The sequence below is a fragment of the Salmo trutta genome, chromosome 15 (assembly GCF_901001165.1).
Source record: "Salmo trutta chromosome 15, fSalTru1.1, whole genome shotgun sequence".
NCBI classification, from domain to species: Eukaryota; Metazoa; Chordata; class Actinopteri; order Salmoniformes; family Salmonidae; genus Salmo; species Salmo trutta.
This window is the reverse complement of record NC_042971.1, coordinates 46,137,347-46,157,032: the sequence shown is the minus strand read 5'-3', so window position 1 is coordinate 46,157,032 and position 19,686 is coordinate 46,137,347. Positions and strand designations below refer to the sequence as shown.

Sequence of the window (19,686 nt, the reverse complement as noted above, 5' to 3'; positions counted from 1 at the left end):
AGACAACAGGTGGAAATTATAGGCAATTAGCAAGACACCCCCAATAAAGAAGTGGTTCTGCAGTTGGGGACCACAGACCACTTCTCAGTTCCTATGCTTCCTGGCTGATGTTTTGGTCACTTTTGAATGCTGGCGGTGCTTTCACTCTAGTGGTAGCATGAGACGGAGTCTACAACCCACACAAGTGGCTCAGGTAGTGCAGCTCATCCAGGATGGCACATCAATGCGAGCTGTGGCAAGAAGGTTTGCTATGTCTGTCAGCGTAGTGTCCAGAGCATGGAGGCGCTACCAGGAGACAGGCCAGTACATCAGGAGACGTGGAGGAGGCCGTAGGAGGGCAACAACCCAGCAGCAGGACCGCTACCTCCGCCTTTGTGCAAGGAGTAGCAGGAGAAGCACTGCCAGAGCCCTGCAAAATGACCTCCAGCAGGCCACAAATGTGCATGTGTCTGCTCAAACGGTCAGAAACAGACTCTATGAGGGTGGTATGAGGGCCCGACGTCCACAGGTGGGGGTTGTGCTTACAGCCCAACACCGTGCAGGACGTTTGGCATTTGCAAGAGAACACCAAGATTGGCAAATTCGCCACTGGCGCCCTGTGCTCTTCACAGATGAAAGCAGGTTCACACTGAGCACGTGACAGACGTGACAGAGTCTAGAGATGCCGTGGAGAATGTTCTGCTGCCTGCAACATCCTCCAGCATAACCGGTTTGGCGGTGGGTCAGTCATGGTGTGGGGTGGCATTTCTTTGGGGGGGCCGCACAGTCCTCCATGTGCTCGCCAGAGGTAGCCTGACTGCTATTAGGTACCGAGATCCATGCTGCTTGCCTACGGAGCTGTGAGGGGAACGGCACCTCCGTACCTTCAGGCTCTGATCAGGCCCTACACCCAAACTAGGGCACTGCGTTCATCCACCTCTGGCCTGCTCGCCTCCCTACCTCTGAGGAAGCACAGCTCCCGCTCAGCCCAGTCAAAACTGTTCGCTGCTCTGGCACCCCAATGGTGGAACAAGCTCACTCACGACGCCAGGACAGCGGAGTCAATCACCACCTTCCGGAGACACCTGAAACCCCACCTCTTTAAGGAATACCTGGGATAGGATAAAGTAATCCTTCTACCCCCCCCCCCCCCGAAAGATTTAGATGCACTATTGTAAAGTGGTTGTTCCACTGGATATCTTAAGGTGAATGCACCAATTTGTAAGTCGCTCTGGATAAGAGCGTCTGCTAAATGACTTAAATGTAAATGTAATGTAAATGAGATTAACTCCTCAGACCCCTTGTGAGACCATATGCTGGTGCGGTTGGCCCTGGGTTCCTCCTAATGCAAGACAATGTTAAACCTCATGTGGCTGGAGTGTGTCAGCAGTTCCTGCAAGAGGAAGGCATTGATGCTATGGACTGGCCCGCCCGTTCCCCAGACCTGAATCCAATTGAGCACATCTGGGACATCATGTCTCGCTCCATCCACCAACGCCACGTTGCACCACAGACTGTCCAGGAGTTGGCGGATGCTTTAGTCCAGGTCTGGGAGGAGATCCCTCAGGAGATCACTCAGCCTTCCCTGTAGCTCAGTTGGTAGAGCATGGTGTTTGCAACACCAGGGTTGTGGGTTCGATTCCCACGGGGGGCCAGCACATAAGAAAATAAATTTATGAAATTGTATGAAATGTATGCATTCACTACTGTAAGTCGCTCTGGATAAGAGCGTCTGCTAAATGACTAAAATGTAAATGTAAAAATGAGACCATCCGCCACCTCATCAGGAGCATGCCCAGGCGTTGTAGGGAGGTCATACAGGCACGTGGAGGCCACACACACTACTGAGCCTCATTTTGACTTGTTTGAAGGACATTACATCAAAGTTGGATCAGCCTGTAGTGTGGTTTTCCACTTTAATTTTGAGTGTGACTCCAAATCCAGACCTCCATGGGTTGATCAATTGGATTTCCATTGATTATTTTTGTGTGATTTTGTTGTCAGCACATTCAACTATGTAAAGAAAAAAGTATTTAATAAGATTATTTCTTTCATTCAGATCTAGGATGTGTTGTTTAAGTGTTCCCTTTATTTTTTTGAGCAGTATATTTTCCCTGACACCCCGATACATTTTGATATGCTTAGCAGGACAGGAAAATGGTCCAATTCACACATTCATCAAGAGAACATCCCTGGTCATCCCTACTGCCTCTGATCTGGCGGACTCACTAAACACAAATGCTTAATTTGTAAATGATGTCTGAGTGTTGGAGATAGCCCCTGGCAAATTTGGCCGTCTGGTTTGCTTAATTTAAGGCATTTGAAACGATTTATACTTTTACTTTTGATACTTAAGTATATTTGAGCAATTACATTTACTATTTATATTTAAGTATATTTCAAACCAAATACTTTTAGATTTTTACTCAAGTAGTATTTTACTGGGCGACTTTAATTTTTACTTGAGTCATTTTCTATTAAGGAATCTTTACTTTTACTCAAGTATGACAACTGGATACAGCATAAATAAGCAAAAGAATTAAAGCCAGAGGCACACTGATAAACTAAAGAAGGGGAAAGTGATTGCAGGGAGTATAACTTTATCAGCCAGTGGTGCAGCTGAGAACACAAGGTTAGACTAAACAGACGTGACCTTTAACGGCAGAGAGGTACTGGGATGTTTAACACTTGTGATGTTACATTTTACATTTTAGTCATTTAGCAGACACTCTTATCCAGAGTGACTTACAGTAGTGAATGCATACATTTCATACATTTTTTTTTTTTTTCTGTGCTGGCCCCCCGTGGGAATCGAACCCACAACCCTAGTGTTGCAAACACCATGCTCTACCAACTGAGCTACAGGGAAGGCGTAGCTGATGTGACAAGAATTAGCACGTAAAGATGACAGGAACTGTGAAAACCCAGCACTAACCTAATCCCACTCTCACAAGGGCTCGACACAGCAGTGGAAAGAGAGAGAGAATCTCATATAATATGCAATCCCGAATATGACAGAGAGAGAGAGAGAAGCAGGGCGAGCGGAAGAGACAATGAAAGAAAAAGACCAAGAGAGCCTAGAGTGGGTGAACTGAAGTACTAAGAGAATGAGACCCTATTCTCCTTTCATTTAGCATACAGTATAATGCAAGATATGAAAGAAATGTAATTATAACCAGCAGGCAAGAGACAGAGGCATACGAAGGGAGACAGCGATTGAGGTGAAGAACGATGCAGAAAAAGAAGAGGGGAAATGAGAGGGCGTTAGTAAGGGAAAGAAAGAGTGAGGTGATGTTCTCTGGGCTCGACAGACACAGTGCTCTCAGTCCCACACCAGCTTATCTGGGCTCGGCAGACACAGTGCTCTCAGTCCCACACCAGCTTATCTGGGCTCGACAGACACAGTGCTCTCAGTCCCACACCAGCTTATCTGGGCTCGGCAGACACAGTGCTCTCAGTCCCACACCAGCTTATCTGGGCTCGATAGACACAGTGCTCTCAGTCCCACACCAGCTTCTCTGGGCTCGACAGACACAGTGCTCTCAGTCCCACACCAGCTTCTCTGGGCTCGACAGACACAGTGCTCTCAGTCCCACACCAGCTTCTCTGGGCTCGACAGACACAGTGCTCTTAGTCCCACACCAGCTTCTCTAGACTCGACAGACACAGTGCTCTCAGTCCCACACCAGCTTCTCTGGGCTCGGCAGACACAGTGCTCTCAGTCCCACACTAGTTTCTCTGGGCTCAACAGACACAGTGCTCTCAGTCCCACACCAGCTTCTCTGGGCTCGACAGACACAGTGCTCTCAGTCCCACACCAGCTTCTCTGGACTCGACAGACACAGTGCTCTCAGTCCCACACCAGCTTCTCTGGGCTCAACAGACACAGTGCTCTCAGTCCCACACCAGCTTCTCTGGGCTTGTCAGACACAGTACTCTCAGTCCCACACCAGCTTCTCTGGGCTCGGCAGACACAGTGCTCTCAGTCCCACACCAGCTTCTCTGGGCTCGACAGACACAGTGCTCTCAGTCCCACACCAGCTTCTCTGGACTCGACAGACACAGTGCTCTCAGTCCCACACCAGCTTCTCTGGGCTCAACAGACACAGTGCTCTCAGTCCCACACCAGCTTCTCTGGGCTTGTCAGACACAGTACTCTCAGTCCCACACCAGCTTATCTGGGCTTGACAGACACAGTGCTCTCAGTCCCACACCAGCTTCTCTGGGCTCGACAGACACAGTGCTCTCAGTCCCACACTAGTTTCTCTGGGCTCGACAGACACAGTACTCTCAGTCCCACACTAGCTTCACTGGCCCCTGACCTACTTTCTGCCTGTGTTTTATTTAGATCCAACTAAGGCACTGCAAAGAGATTATTTTAGTTTTTCATTTGTAGGTTAATTATGAAATGGCTGGAGTGCCTAATTGAATTCATGCATGGTCCCACAGGGACGTTGTACTCGAATATAGCCTACTATTCTAACAAGATCCTTAAAGTGAAACAGTGTGTGTGTGTGTGTGTGTGTGTGTGTGTGTGTGTGTGTGTGTGTGTGTGTGTGTGTGTGTGTGTGTGTGTGTGTGTGTGTGTGTGTGTGCATGCCTGCAATGACTGTAGAATACAATGCAAGAGCTCCCAGAAATAAATTAAAGTAAATAAAATGAAACAAACCCAAAGATCCACTCAGACTCCCGCTTCGACTCCCTATTCAGTACTTTAGGTTCCCTAGGGCTTGATGGAGCTAGTATGACACCCTCTTCAGTACTTTAGGTTCCCTAGTGCTTGGTAGAACCAATTTGACTCCCTCTTCAGTACTTTAGGTTCCCTAGGGCTTGATGGAGCTAGTATAACTTCCTCTTCAGTACTTTTCCCTTGGGCTTGATAAAGCCAGTATGACTGAACAGCTCAGATAATTGTGGCATGCAGCTATAACAATTACTTTACAGTAGAAACTAAATTAAACCTCTGTCCCTGGTTGGTGTGGGGAAGTTATTACAGTACAACACCATTACCACACCTAAAGTACATCACTTCCCTCAAGCTCACTGTGATTGTGTTAATGGGGGTAGCCTATACTGATCAACAACATTTTGAGTGCATTGATTATTTGTCAAAGCAGGTCAGTTGAGCTTGCCATTGGTTTGGAGAGGGCGTGTGTAGATGGAATAATCTAATGTATTTATCAAATGTGCACCTATTGAAAGAAACCAACAAACAGTTCTACACCTGTACTTCCTCTTCTCTTTCTGTTTTTATCTCCCCTCTCTTCATCTCTTTTGCGTGTCTACATGAGAGAGTTGTATCAATTTGTAGAATGTTACTCTGCGGAAGATGTGGCAGAGTCTTCTGTGAGTCTAATTCTCGGCGGGGGCTATGCGGGAGCAGGCGTGACATGCTCTGCACACACAGTGCCTTTGTATCTCCAGGAATATGGAGGCTTATTTGGAGCTCTGCTCCACCCTGACCATTGCCTATTCCTATTACTTTTCCACCTCCATTTTCATTCTTCCCCATGTCTGACTGTTCACTCTTTCCTCTTAACACCTATCCATCTCTTCTCTCTGTCTCTCTCTCCCCCCTTCCTCTTTGTTTCTCTCTCATCCTCTAAGTCTTCCATTCAGGTTTTGAATGGTTGCCGTGGAAACTGCCTTCACCCACTCCCTGTTGATGTAGGCTGGTGCAGCTGCAGCAATCTCTCAGTTAGACAGCGTTGCCTAGAAACAAGTCACATAGCTTTCCCTAGCAAGTACTGCAGGGCCCTGACAATCCTAAACCTTTCTCTTTCTCCAAACTCCCATACCTCTCTTTCCTTTACCATCCTTGTCATTTGTGTCTCTCTTTTGTCCTCTCCCAAATTACTCAGAATTCCAATAGTACTCTAAAAAAGATGTCTGTCTTGCCATGCCTTATTCAACACCCTCTATCTAACTCTGTGTCTGGTCTTAATCCAACCGTGCCCCCTTCCCCTTTCTCTGCAGGTAACTCAAATGAAGCACATTGAGGAAGTATACTCTCTCTTTGAGGTGCAATAGCTCTACTATGCAGTATGTGAATTCTTTCCTTTACACTTCCAACCCTACTTGATACAACATTTAGAAACAAAGCCAATCCTGCTATATTACATCATATATGTATACTGTATAAGCCATAAGGCTTTGCTTACTTCCCCTATTATGAAAACTGTCTCACCCTGCAGCATACCAGGATGTAGCACTAAGCCCCTATTAACCCTGTATGACATTTCTGATAAGCCTGCAGTACACTCTGCATGTCCTTTGCCTCCACAGAGTATTGGATTCTCTGCAAGACCACAGAGTGTAGGTTTTCCATAAGCTCAAAAAACATCAGTCAGTAAGAAAAAAAATCTATAGCTTGATACACTCTCTCCCTCTCTCAATCGTTACCCCTACTCTCTCTCTCCCTCTCGTTAACCCTACTCTCTCTCGCCATCTCGTTAACCCTACTCTCTCTCTCCCTCCCTCTCGTTAACCCTACTCTCTCTCTCCCTCTCGTTAACCCTACTCTCTCTCCCTCCCTCTCGTTAACCCTACTCTCTCTCTCCCTCCCTCTCGTTAACCCTACTCTCTCCCTCCCTCTCGTTACCCCTACTCTCTCTCTCCCTCTCGTTAACCCTACTCTCTCTCTCGCTCTCGTTAACCCCACTCTCTCTCTCCCTCAATCTCCCAACTCAATTTCAGCTTGTGCAGACACACACATATAAACAGACACACTTCAGTCCATCACCGTGATGATACCTCAACCACCTTAGGGTCCTACACCTGTGTTCTAACTCCTGTCACTGGACAGTAAATCGATGAGTCCTCAGCCTGGGCTGGCAGGCATTAGAGAGGAGGCAGGCAGCTGACAGGAACACCAAACCAGCGCCTAGGCATTCTGACAACCCCTCAGAATACAACCACAGGAGCGAACCAGTCAACTGTGATGAAGTCAGCCCTCTCTGTCTCTCTCACTCGTCTAGTTATCCCTCTCTTCACTACCAGACAGATTCCTAAAATAGTCTTCAAAGGCAATTGTTTTCGCTCCGTTTTATCTAAGATACTGTGTATATGGACAAATGAATGCCTTGCTTTCTCTCTTCTTTTGTCAGTGGCAATGGCTTCAAATGTACCACTCCCAGCAGCACCCCATCACAACTATTAAGTCGGACATGGTGCAGTGTCACACTTCACTTCACCTATCAAAGTCTGTCCCAATTTCCCCTACCTGACCAACAGACAGATATAAGCCCACATTTGCTTGTCTTGTAACAGCTTCTCATTGGCTCTTTTATTTTGGCAGATTGTGTTGCTGTCTGTCATTGGCTTTCCTCTAGTCTTTCCAGCATGCGTCCCCTGGAGTCTCAGCGCTAATGCTTACTATTCATCTGGCAGGGATTCTAAAAGGTCACCTGCATGTTTCCCATCTGACTTCCTTATTGCTATTTATCTTCTGTCATTTCACATCGCTATGTGTGCAGGGTGCCTCCATTACAGGAGCGGGCAGCAGATAAACACTGTGTGCTTTTGACCCCCACCCAGCCAGCCATTTCACCTGCAGCACTGGACACTGTGGGCCAGTTCTGGACCAGCATCCCCTGGGCTCCCTGCATCACTGACGACTCCTCCATATGGACCGAGCTGGAACACAAAACACACATTCACATATGCTCATTAGATACATCAATATTCTCCCCTGTCGTATCAACACATTAATGAGCTGAAAGTAAAGTACAGCTTTGGTCATAGCCTATCACAACCAGCCAGATGTGTGTGCTGGCCCACCAGGTTTTTTAGAAAACCTCAAACATTGTGATTGATGGCATCACAATAGGCTACCAACTCAGTCCTTGGTCAGTTTTGCTGCCTGATGTCATAACTCAAGCCTGTACATTCTGATTGATGACATCACCATAAGCTACCAACTCAGTTCTTTGTCATAGTTTTCCCATACGGTGTCATAATTCAGGACTGAATATTCTGATTCATGACATCACAAATAGCTGCCAGTTAAGTTTATATTCAAATATTTTTCCGGGTGATGTCATAACTTGAGTTCAGGTCACAATTTATATTTTGACCATCATTCTCTGAGTATGGATCACGTAAAGGCTATGAATTGTTTTTTTGCAACACTCAAGCTACCAACATATTTTACATATACCTAAGAAGAAACTATTGGAAAAAACAACAATAATAAAAAAATATCAACTTATGTCTTATCAAAACACCATTAGACATGTAATAAATAAAGACTAAAACAGACTTATTTTAGCAAAATTATCATTAATTTGCATATTCTGGAAAACGAAAATATGATTTTTTATTTTATATAAATGTGTAGTTTTACAAAGTACAATCCACATTAGTAATAAAAAGCTAATTTACCATCATATAGCATCATTTATTTTTCAGATTTTTTTAATCAATATTACTTTTGTCATATGTATGTGGTAAAAACTACTTCCATTTAAAAAAATAAAAATAAAATTGCAAAAAGGGATTCTATTCAATTCAAAAAGTAATCCTTTGAGACATTGAACAACAAATATGGCTTAGTTTTCTTTATTTAATTATCCCACAGCCAGTATTAGCATCGCTGTTAGTGAAAGAATGGAAGTGGTAGGGGCTTTGGCAGCATGCTTCAAAAAGTATGCCCACATGTTCTAAGTCACTTCAAAGCAAATTATATAGCAACCAAATCATAACAGGTTGCACATATAGAATATTGGAGGATATTATAGGAATGCTGGTATTTATATCACATTTTCAGTAGAATAAAGAATTTTTGGAGAATAACTTTGGTTTTGTACACAGTCATATGATGTGGTATTGAAAAGTACAATCTTAGGCAAGTACATGGGGAGCTAGCTGCAGTGTATCTCTGCAGGTGATCTGTCTATCTGGTCAAAATGAATGATACAGGTCCCCTTCCACCCTCTGATGATGTGTACTACTTAATAGTATGTATCCAGAGTAACCTAGATTAAAATAAAGGTCCAATTTATCAAATTACTATAGGGCAGGGTTTCCCAAACTCAGTCCTCAGGACCCCAAGGGGTGCTCTTTTGGGTTTTTGTCATAGCACTACACAGCTGATTCAAATAATCACCTAATCATCAAGCTTTGATAATTTGAATCACCTGTGTAATGTTATAGCAAAAACCAAAACGAGCACCCTTTGGGGTGCCGAGGACAGAGTTCGGGAAGTGCTGGTATAGGGGGAATTAGGTGTTTTTGGCTAGAGTCAAAATGACCCCAAAGGACTAGAAATTAGATTTTGAAAGTCCATATAGATACAGAAAAACAAAACAATGATTTAGATTTCTTAAGAACAACTTGACTGACAAAGTCTAGGCTATGCGAAGTGATCAGAAAACGCTACCATTGTAACGGTTGTCGTCGGGGATAGAGGACCAAAACGCAGCAGAAATGTGGATGCTCATCTTGTTATTTATTTTTAAATAAAAAGAACACCAAAATAACAAAATGAAGAACCCACGAACAACAAAACAGTCTTGTCATGCTCACACAGGCAAAACAAGAAACAATCTCCCACAACACCAAACCAAACAATTACCCATATATAGGACTCTCAATCAGAGGCAACGAGAAAGCACCTGCCTCCAATTGAGAGTCCAACCCACCATCAACCTAAACATAGAAATACAAAACATAGAACATAGACCAAACCCAGAAATAATAAATCAAACACCCTACTACATAAATCACCACCCCGAACCACATAAACAAAATACCCTCTGCCACGTCCTGACCAAACTACAATAACAAATAACCCTTATACTGGTCAGGACGTGACAACCATCCGTTTTTCAGGGATACAGTATTTTCAACCTAACTTCCAATTACCCTGAAAAACGGAAGTGGAACCTCCGCTCAGGCGTCTTTTTACGCTTACTAAATTAGGTTAGACAAAGTCATGAAAATTTTGAAGAATTGAATAAACTACTTTTGGGATATGATAAAAAATACCCCTCTAGGGTCAAAATAACCCCAGTCGGTAAGCTTAAGGGTTAAAAGTTTAAATACATGTCAAGAAAGTGACTCCCATAGTCCAGCCAATACTACATTCATTAAAAATACTCTCCAAAAAGGAAATGGAAACAGACGATACACTTTCAATATCAAAAGAACTATACAATCAGACACCCACAGACCCACTCTCATACACACTTCCTCCTCTAATGCTCTAATTATCCCTTCAAGGTTCACACCATGCTTTTAATCAGTCCTGTTTAGGTAAGCCCGGCAGCATTTCATTTGGTGGATGTTTCCAGTGTGCCAATATAATCGCAGTTTGATGTGTATCTGGGAACTTGTGTGTGTGTGTGTGTGTGTGTGTGTGTGTGTGTGTGTGTGCCTGTGTGTCTGTTAAGGTGCGTGCAAATATCTTTGCACACTGACGTGTCTCTGGTCTGTGTAAGTTGACAATCTGGCTTGCCTTGGGTTATCATGGTCTGTCGTGTATCACTTCACCTCCCATTAGATGTGCTGACTGAGAGGCAGAGCGACAGAGGAAACATCGCATAAACATGCTGCTACTCTCTGTTTATTGTCTATACATGGTCGCTTTAACTCTACCTGCATGGGCGTATTACCTCAATTGCCTCGACTGACCGGTGCCCCCCACATTGACTCTGTGCTGGTACCCCATGTATATAGCCTCGCTATTGTTATTTTACTGCTGCTGTTTAATTATTTGTTAATTTTAATTTTATTATACATTTTTTAAATATCAATTTTTTTTAACTTGTTTTCTTAAAACTTAAAGCATTGTTGGTTAAGGGCATGTAAGTAAGCATTTCACTGTAAGGGCTACACCTGTTGTATTTGGCGCATGTGACAAATGCAATTTGATTTGATTTAAGGAGGAGGAGAGAAGGACAGGAAATGTATTAAAAATAAAAAACTGAAATACCTTTTTTATATGTATTCAGACTCAAAATTGAGCTCAGGTGCATTGATCATCCTTGAAAGCTCCTGTTTCCATTGATCATCCTTGAAATGTTTCTACAACTTATTTGGAGTCCACCTGTGGTAAATTCAATTGATTGGACATTATTTTTGAAAGGTACACACCTGCCTATATAATGTCCCACAGTTGACAGTGCATGTCAGAGAATAAACCAAGCCATGAGGGTGAAGGAATTGTCTGTAGAGCTCAGAGACAGGATTGTGTCAAGGCACAGACCTGGATTAGGCTACCAAAAACATTATGCAGCATTGAAGGTCCCCAAGAACACAGTGGCCTCCATTTCTTAAATAGAAGAAATTTGGAACCACCAAGACTCTTCCTAGAGCTGACTGCCTGGCCAGACTGAACAATCGGGGTAGAAGGGCCTTGGTCAGGGAGGTGACCAAGAAATCGATGGTCCCTCTGACAGTGCTCCAGAGTTCCTCTGTGGAGATGGGTGAATCTTCCAGAAGGACAACCATCTCTACAGCACTCTACCAATCAGGCCTTTATGGTAGAGTGGCCAGACGGAAGCCACTCCTCAATAAAATGCACATGACAGCCTGCTTGGAGTTTGCCAAAAGGCACCTAAAGACTCTCAGACCATGAGAAACAAGATTCTTTGGTCTGATGAAACCAAGATTGAACTCTTTGGCCTGAATGCCAAGCGTCACGTCTGGATGAAATGTGGCACCATCCCTACAGTGAAGCATGGTGGTGGCAGCATCGTGCTGTGGGGATGTTTTTCAGCGGCAGGTACTGGGAGACTAATCAGGATTGAGGGGAAGATGAACGGAGCAAAGTACAGAGAGATCCTTGATGAAAACATGCTCCAGAGCACTCAGGACCTCAGACTGGGGCGAAGGTTCAACTTCCAACAGGACAACAACCCTAAGCACACAGCCAAGACAATGCAGGAGTGGCTTTGGGACAAGTCTCTAAATGTCCTTGAGTGGCCCAGCCAGAACCCGGACTTGAACCCGATCGAACATCTCTAGAGAGACATGAAAATAGCTGTGCAGCGACGCTCCCCATCCAACCTGTCAGAGCTTGAGAGGATCTGCAGAGAAGAATGGGAGAAAGTCCCCAAATACAGGTGTGCCAAGCTTGTAGCGTCATACCCAAGAAGACTCAAGGCTGTAATTGCTGCCAAAGGTGCTTCAGCAAAGTACTGAGTAAAGGGTCTGAATACTTATGTGAATGTGAAATATAAAAACCTGTTTTTGCTTTGTCATTATGGGGTGTTGTGTGTAGATTTATGAAGAAAAAAAACATTTAATCAATTTTAGAATAAGGCTGTAACATAACAAAATGTAGAAAAAGTCAAGAGATCTGAATACTTTCCGAATGCACTGTACGTCAACTCTTATCCACTGTTTGTCACAACTAACCATGCTACTCCAACATTCACAATCACTACCACATCTAATGCACACACAAACCTGAGGGCATGTATGAGTCACAGATGCATTCAGGACTGCATTATTTGTCTTGGCAACCACACATACGAAAAAAGGCCATAAACATAAAAACACAGACCCACACAAACACGCACCCTTTTTCCTAAACATGCATAATAAATGTAAAGCATGTAGGCCTGCAGAGGAGCAGCTAGCCCTGGCTGTAGCCTCTGCAATGCAGCTCGCAGTGTCTATTCTCCCTCTGCTTTATGAACTATATGCCATCCTGCCCTCTGCTGCAATACACATCACTCAGAGAGAGATGTGGCTGTTTATAGTGGGTTTCCCATTGGGTGATGTTGGGTGAGGGATATGAACTAAGGGGTGTGGGTGGGGGTGTGTCAGAATGGGATGTCTGGAGGATGTGTGTGGGTGGAGAATATGGAAGCAAGGGTTTGGATTGGCTGTGTGCAGAAAGAGGTATAGGGAGTGTACCATTTGAAACTGCTGCAGCAATGCCAAGATGGTGGATGAGAGTCTATGAGAGTGGTGAGAGTTCATGAGAGTTCATGAGACTCTATGTCACCATGATATGATACACAATCTCTCTGCATACCAGATAAATCATCAATCCAATATATCAAAATATCCAACATTTTTGTACATTTTTGTACATTTTTGTACAGGGGACTGTGGCTCAAATGCATTAAAACCAAACCGGAAAATCAGACTCCATTGAGATACTACACAAAAGGAGGACCTGCACTCTTAGCAGATGATTGCGTAATTCTTGTAGAATGTCTAAATTGTATGCAGGGGAGAAGCATTGCCCCTGGAGGAGTATATTAATGTGTTTGTATAGCAGTGCTGTTATTAATCTAAAATGTCTTCTGCCGTCTGTGTTCACACCCTCTCTCCTTCCCTTCCCTTTCCCTTCCCTTCCCTCAACACACACACACACACACACACATACACACACACATACACACACACTAGGGTTGAATGGCGGGAACCCGGTTACCAAGATTTACCGGCCAAAACCACTCCCTTTTCCCGTGATAAATAACTGCAAGAAACCAGAAATTATAATACATTATTTATATGAAGAGCATTGGGTGAAACGGAACTGTTAAATTATATGCGATATCTAAATCTGGCTTCTCTAAAGCCTCTGCATGATGAATCAAAGCTCAGGGTGGGGACAGACAGCCCATCTCAGTATGGAGCGCAGTTCACAATGCATGAAGACCCATCATCTCATCACGGGAACTCTTTTTGTGAAAGGTAGGCCTACATTTTCTGCAGCATAGCCTATGCTACAGTAAAATAAACACAGAATGAGCGTCGAATTTACCATCTCCATCTGGCTTTCAGGGGTCACCTTGTTTTTTCATTGTAAAAATTATAATTGTTTTAATTGTAGCTCCAGTGTTTTAAAACAACCTATCACTCAAATATTATTGCTTTAAATCAGTGCACGCGCGAGCAGTCTCTCTCTCTCTCTCTCCATCACCCCCATTCAAATTAAATCCAAAATAGATCATCCTTTTCTAGATTGATATATAGCCCTATATATAGATGTCCTAGCCTACCTCTTTCAAGTAATACATTCAATGCAGTATTAGCCTTATATTTAGCTAATTAATGATGGGTTATGCACAATAAGCTTCTAACTTGCAGCCTCTATCTCTTGCGCAATACGCAAGCACCTGTGCTCTGCTGGCCTCTCCTTAAAAACTGCTCCTTAGCTTTTGGTGTCCCATGCAGAAAAAGTTAGACTAGAATAGCTTGTTGGACATAATTATTTTAGCATTTCTTATAACAATAGACTGTTTGAAGAGGGACACAAGCTCTTTTTGCTGAATGTTAAGCAGCCAACAGAACTCACGGGTAGTTTGAAAGAAGAGTGAAAGTGCGATGGCGGTAGGCTATAGCAGTTATCTATTCAGACCCATAACCATCAGCCTTCGTGAATAGAAGTGAAGCCGTCTGCATCTAATTCTTGTCCTATATTATTCAAGCATGTCATTAGAATGATGAAGATGAGGACAACAAAACTTATTTCATTTATCTGTTGAAAGGGAAGGAGGAATGAAGCAACAATAGAGAGAGAAAGAGGAGGTATAGGCTAATAACATTAGGGGAAATATTATGAAAGGTAGACTATACAGTACAAGTCAAAAGATTGAACACACCTACTCTTTCAAGGGTTTTTCTTTATGTTTACTATTTTCTACATTGTAGAATAATAGTGAAGACATCAAAACTATGAAATAACACATGGAATCATGTAGTAACCAAAAAAGTGTTAAACAAATCAAAACATATTTTAGATTCTTCAAAGTAGATTTTATCTTGATGACAGCTTTGCACACTCTTAGCATTCTCTCAACCAGCTTCATGAGGTAGTCACCTGGAATGCATTTCAATTAACATGTGTGTCTTGTTAAAAGTTAATTTGTGGAATTTATTTCCTTCTTAATGCGTTTGAGCCAATCAGTTGTGTTGTGACAAGGTAGGGGTGGTATACAGAAGATAGCCCTATTTGGTAAAAGACCAAGTCCATATTATGGCAAGAACAACTCAAATAAGCAAAGAGAAACAACACTCCATCATTACTTTAAGACATGAAGGTCAGTCAATCCGGAAGATTTCAAGAACTTTCAAAGTTTCTTCAAGTGCAGTCGGAAAAACCATCAAGCGCTATGATGAAACTGGCTCTCATGAGGACTGCCACAGGAAAGGAAGACCCAGAGTTACCTCTTCTGCAGAGGATAAGTTCATTTGACTTACCAGCCTCAGAAATTGTAGCACAAATAAATGCTTCACAGAGTTCAAGTAACAGACACATCTCAACATCAACTGGGCACAACCCCTTGGGCACAAACCCACCATCGCTGGACCAGACAGGACTGGCAAAAAGTTATCTTCACTGCCGAGTCGCGGTTTTGTCTCATCAGGGGTGATGGTCGGATTCGCGTTTATCGTCAAAGGAATGAGTGTTACACCGAGGCCTGTACTCTGGAGCGGGAACGATTTGGAGGTGGAGGGTCCGTCATGGACTTGGGCGGTGTGTTACAGCATCATCGAATTGAGTTTGTTGTCATTGCAGGCAATCTCAACGCTGTGCGTTACAGGGAACACATCCTCCTCCCTCATGTGGTACCCTTCCTGCAGGCTCATCCTGACATGACCCTCCAGCATGACAATGCCACCAGCGTACTGCTCGTTCTGTGCGTGATTTCCTGCAAGACAGGAATGTCGGTGTTCTGCCATGGCCAGCGTAGAGCCCGGATCTCAATCCCATTGAGCACTTCTGGGATCTGTTGGATCAGAAGTTGAGGGCTAGGGCCATTCCCCACAGAAATGTCCGGGAACTTGCAGGTGCCTTGGTGGAAGAGTGGGGTAACATCTTACAGCATGAACTGGCAAATCTGGTGCAGTCCATGAGGAGTACTTAATGCAGCTGGTGGCCATACCAGATACTGACTGTTACTTTTGATTTTGACCCCCCTTTGTTCAGGGACACATTATTCCATTTCTGTTAGTCACATGTCTGTGGAGCTTGTACAGTTTATGTCTCAGTTGTTGAATCTTGTTATGTTCACACAAATATTTACACATGTTAAGTTTGCTGAAAATAAACGCAGTTGACAGAGAGAGGACATTTCTTTTTTTGCCGAGTTTAGATTGTGTGTATTAGTTTTGTTGTGGAATTGTTAGATATTACCTGTTAGATACTGCTGCACTTTCTGATCTAGATGCATAAGCATTTCGCTACACTCGCAATAACATCTGCTAACCATGTGTATGTGACCAATAAAATGTGATCTGATTTGATTTGTATGGTTCCCACTGTGAACTATGGAGGAGGTGGTGTGATGGTGCTTTGCTGGTGACACTGTCTGTGATTATTTAGAATTCAAGGCACACTTAACCAGTATGTTACCACAGCATTCTGCAGCGATACGCCATCCCATCTGGTTTGCGCTTAGTGGGATTATCATTGGTTTTCAACAGGACAATGACCCAACTCACCTCCAAGCTATGTAAGGGCTATTTGACCAAGAAGGAGAGTGATGGAGTGCTGCATCAGATGACCTGGCCTCCACAGTCACCCGACCTCAACCCATTTGAGATGATTTGGGATGAGTTGGACCGCAGAGTGAAGGAAAAGCAGCCAACAAGTGCTCAGCGTATGTGGGAATTCCTTCAAGACTGTTGGAAAAGCATTCCAGGTGAAGAATGCCAAGAGTGTGCAAAGGTGTCATCAAGGCAAAGCGTGGCTACTTTGAAGAATCTAAAATATAACAAATATTTTGACTGGTACTTTTGACTGGTACTATAATATATATATATATATATATATATATACAGTACCAGTAGGGCCTATTTGTATAATTAGTAGGCTGGTACTGTATATATATATATATATATATACAGTACCAGCCTACTAATTATACAAATAGGCCCTATTTCAGTATATTTCGAAATGTTTATCAAATTCGCTAGCCTATACTTGTAACTTTGTAGGCCGCATGTGCTGCACTAGAATTGCATGTTCTCTTCTGCTTTATCATGGTTTGAACGATGTGTGTAAATACTGTCCATATAATACAGTATAATACAATACAGTAACACAGATAACACTCAAAAAGATTATTCCTACTGTTTTGTTAGTTTACCCAAGATAGCATACACACCCCCTCAACCGCCAGGGGCTACTGATTAACACATTCATGTAAATAACGAAACAGTCTGCAGCCCTTTATAGTGTGTGTGTGTGCATGCATGCATTTGTGTGTGTGTGTGTGTGTGTGTGTGCTTGTGTACATGTGTGTGTGCATGTGCGTACGTGCATGTGCATGCATGTATTAGTGTGTGTGATGATCTGAGGTTGAGAAAGCTCTCAGTCAGTTCATCAGCTCATTTGTCCTTCACGGTTCCTTCTGAAAGACTGTATCTGGGAAGAGTGGCGCTCGGAATGTAGATGACCTATATACACTATGGCAGAGCAGAGGAGCAGAGCTACTGGGGCCTGGCTGAAACAGCATGGCTCTGCCCCACTGTCTGTGTGTGTACCCCTCTGGGGTGGCTGGCAGGACAGCCAGGGCACAGCTGGCCCAAACAGGGCAACAGGGGGCTGAGTGGGGTCAGACACATGTTGAGGAGCCACTAGTTGTTATGGAGGCTGTTGCTAATCTGATCTGAGACCTGTCTGTGGTCATGTTATGCTATCTGCAGGCAGGTGCTTCTGCAGAGTGCAGTAGTCAGAGTGGGTGCCTCCCAGTCTTTGTTGTGCAGACAAGCATGGCGACTCTGGACTGGGTTCAACATTTCCTTGGCTACACACTTCAACAATATTCCTCCAAGCAATTGATAGTGTTTCACTGAGATGCTCTCTTCAAGCAATATACTGTAATTCTAAGAGCTAAAAGTGGTAAGGGGCTTGGGAATCTTTTTAATTGAGGGCAGAATTTACAAGAGGGCAAAAGAGTAAAGTGCTTACCTCTGCATCCCTGTCCTCAGAGAAGTGGAGTATTGCCAGTCAGCATTCGGGGCCTTCGGCTGAGAGAGAGAGAGAGTGGGGGAGGGGGGGTAGATATGGTCTCATTAATTAATCATGGTGCACATCCCAACTCTGCATCCTGATTGGAACACTGCAGTTCTGGAAGACAGTGTGCCACTGCCATCAGATACACACACACACGTGCCCTTTACCAAAGCAATGACCTTGGAAGACACACTGATACATTCTTAGATTACCTGTATCCCTGTGTGTGTGAGTTCTTCTGTGAGAGGTTGAGGAGTTTGTGTATGAGTCAGTTTGTCGTATTGTGTGTGTGTGTGTGTGTGTGTGTGTGTGTGTGTGGTCCTGATGAAGTTTGCTTGAGTGCCGTGAGCTCAGAGCTCCAGGCAGCCCTTTTAAATTATTGCCTCATCAGTCACACTGCAGCTGAACTTTGAGCTAATCCAATCAGGATGAGCCCCTCTATCACCAGGCCAATCACATCCTCCATCCCTGCTCATGTTGGGCTGGGGTTAAGAGGTTTTAAGGGCGGCTCTCCTAGGGCAGTTACACATTACTCAAGTTCATTGATGTTCTCCTCCAGAAGGCTGCTCCATGTTGATGTGTGTTTTTTCAATTCATGTAGTTTGGTTCCACAAGGTTTACACATTGCATGAAGGTTCATAATGGAGCTTCAGAGATTTGAATATGTACATCTTGAAAACACAAATCATAACCACTGACATCATCAGAGCCCTAGACATCAGATCTGTGGGTAGGGGTGGGTACTGTAGTAGTTTAAGACTCATACCTGTTTAGGCTTCAGTAGATAAAGAGGGTACATAATGTTCTTTAATTAGTTTCATTCTGAAGGGAGTATTTCCTGCTCTGAGACACAACCTCTCTGAGTCAATCTAATTTGTGGGGCTGGAGGTTAATTTCATTTCCACCACCATTCTTATCTTGGCCAGATGCTGCCTCTGCTCATTGCTCCATCTTGACCCATCCACGACCACAACCTAAACCCCAAAACATTCCAATCAACCCCATGTGGCCTCCGAACTATATTCTGACAATGTTTTGTCAGCCTATCCAATCCCGAGAGCAGAGTGCTGAAACAGCAGAGCATCAGATCGTACAACAGCCAGCCCATTAGAGGACACAACCCAGATCTCTGCTCGTTAGAGTAAACATGAGTTCACGCCAATTAAACAGACAAAAATACAGCAAATCAACCTTAAAACATGGCTAATGTAAGCAGAGAGCCCATGGATTTCAAAAGACATAGCTGCTGAATATAGCCATTTGCACACTCTCCAGGAATGTTAATTCCTTGAGCTCTAGTCTGTAATGAAGCACCCCTATTGGGAGTTTTACTGAGGTTAAACGAAAACGAAACTTGTGGTTCCTCGTTAGTGAACATGTTTATCATGAGTGCTGCTGCAATACTTAACATTCCAGCCCTGTTGTGGTAAACATATGCAGGGCTGTTTATTTTTCATTTCCTGTAGCACTCAGCCTTGACTCCTAAGCCATGCTCCACCATGAATGCCAACACTTTCCTACGGCAGCATAGTGCTGCAGTGGAATAGGTTCTAGAGAGGAGAGACAGCAGGAAAGACTGCTGGAGAGAACTCTGAGTGAGGAGTCAATGTGGCAGACTGGAGAGGAAGGAATACAGGAGTAAAGTTATGACAGGATCTTTCAGTTACTGCAATTTAACACAGACGTTGTTGTGACTAAAGAAAAAAAAGACACAAATACACACACACACACATGCACACAGACAGACAGACATATACACACACATATACAATGTGCAGCCACAT

General features: G+C 43.8%; 1 protein-coding gene across 7 annotated transcripts in view; it reads right to left on the bottom strand.

The window, feature by feature from the left end:
• The window catches only part of LOC115149148 (protocadherin alpha-C2), an 80,435-nt gene that overhangs the window by 3,292 nt on the left and 57,457 nt on the right, over positions 1-19,686 (bottom strand). For all 7 annotated transcript variants that reach the window (XM_029691705.1, XM_029691708.1, XM_029691706.1 and 4 more), the window contains 2 exons: positions 17,858-17,916; positions 7,529-7,614 (listed from right to left, as the gene is read on the bottom strand). In XM_029691705.1, coding sequence (XP_029547565.1) covers positions 7,529-7,614; positions 17,858-17,916 — 145 coding nt within the window. The remainder of the gene's footprint in view (positions 1-7,528; positions 7,615-17,857; positions 17,917-19,686) is intronic.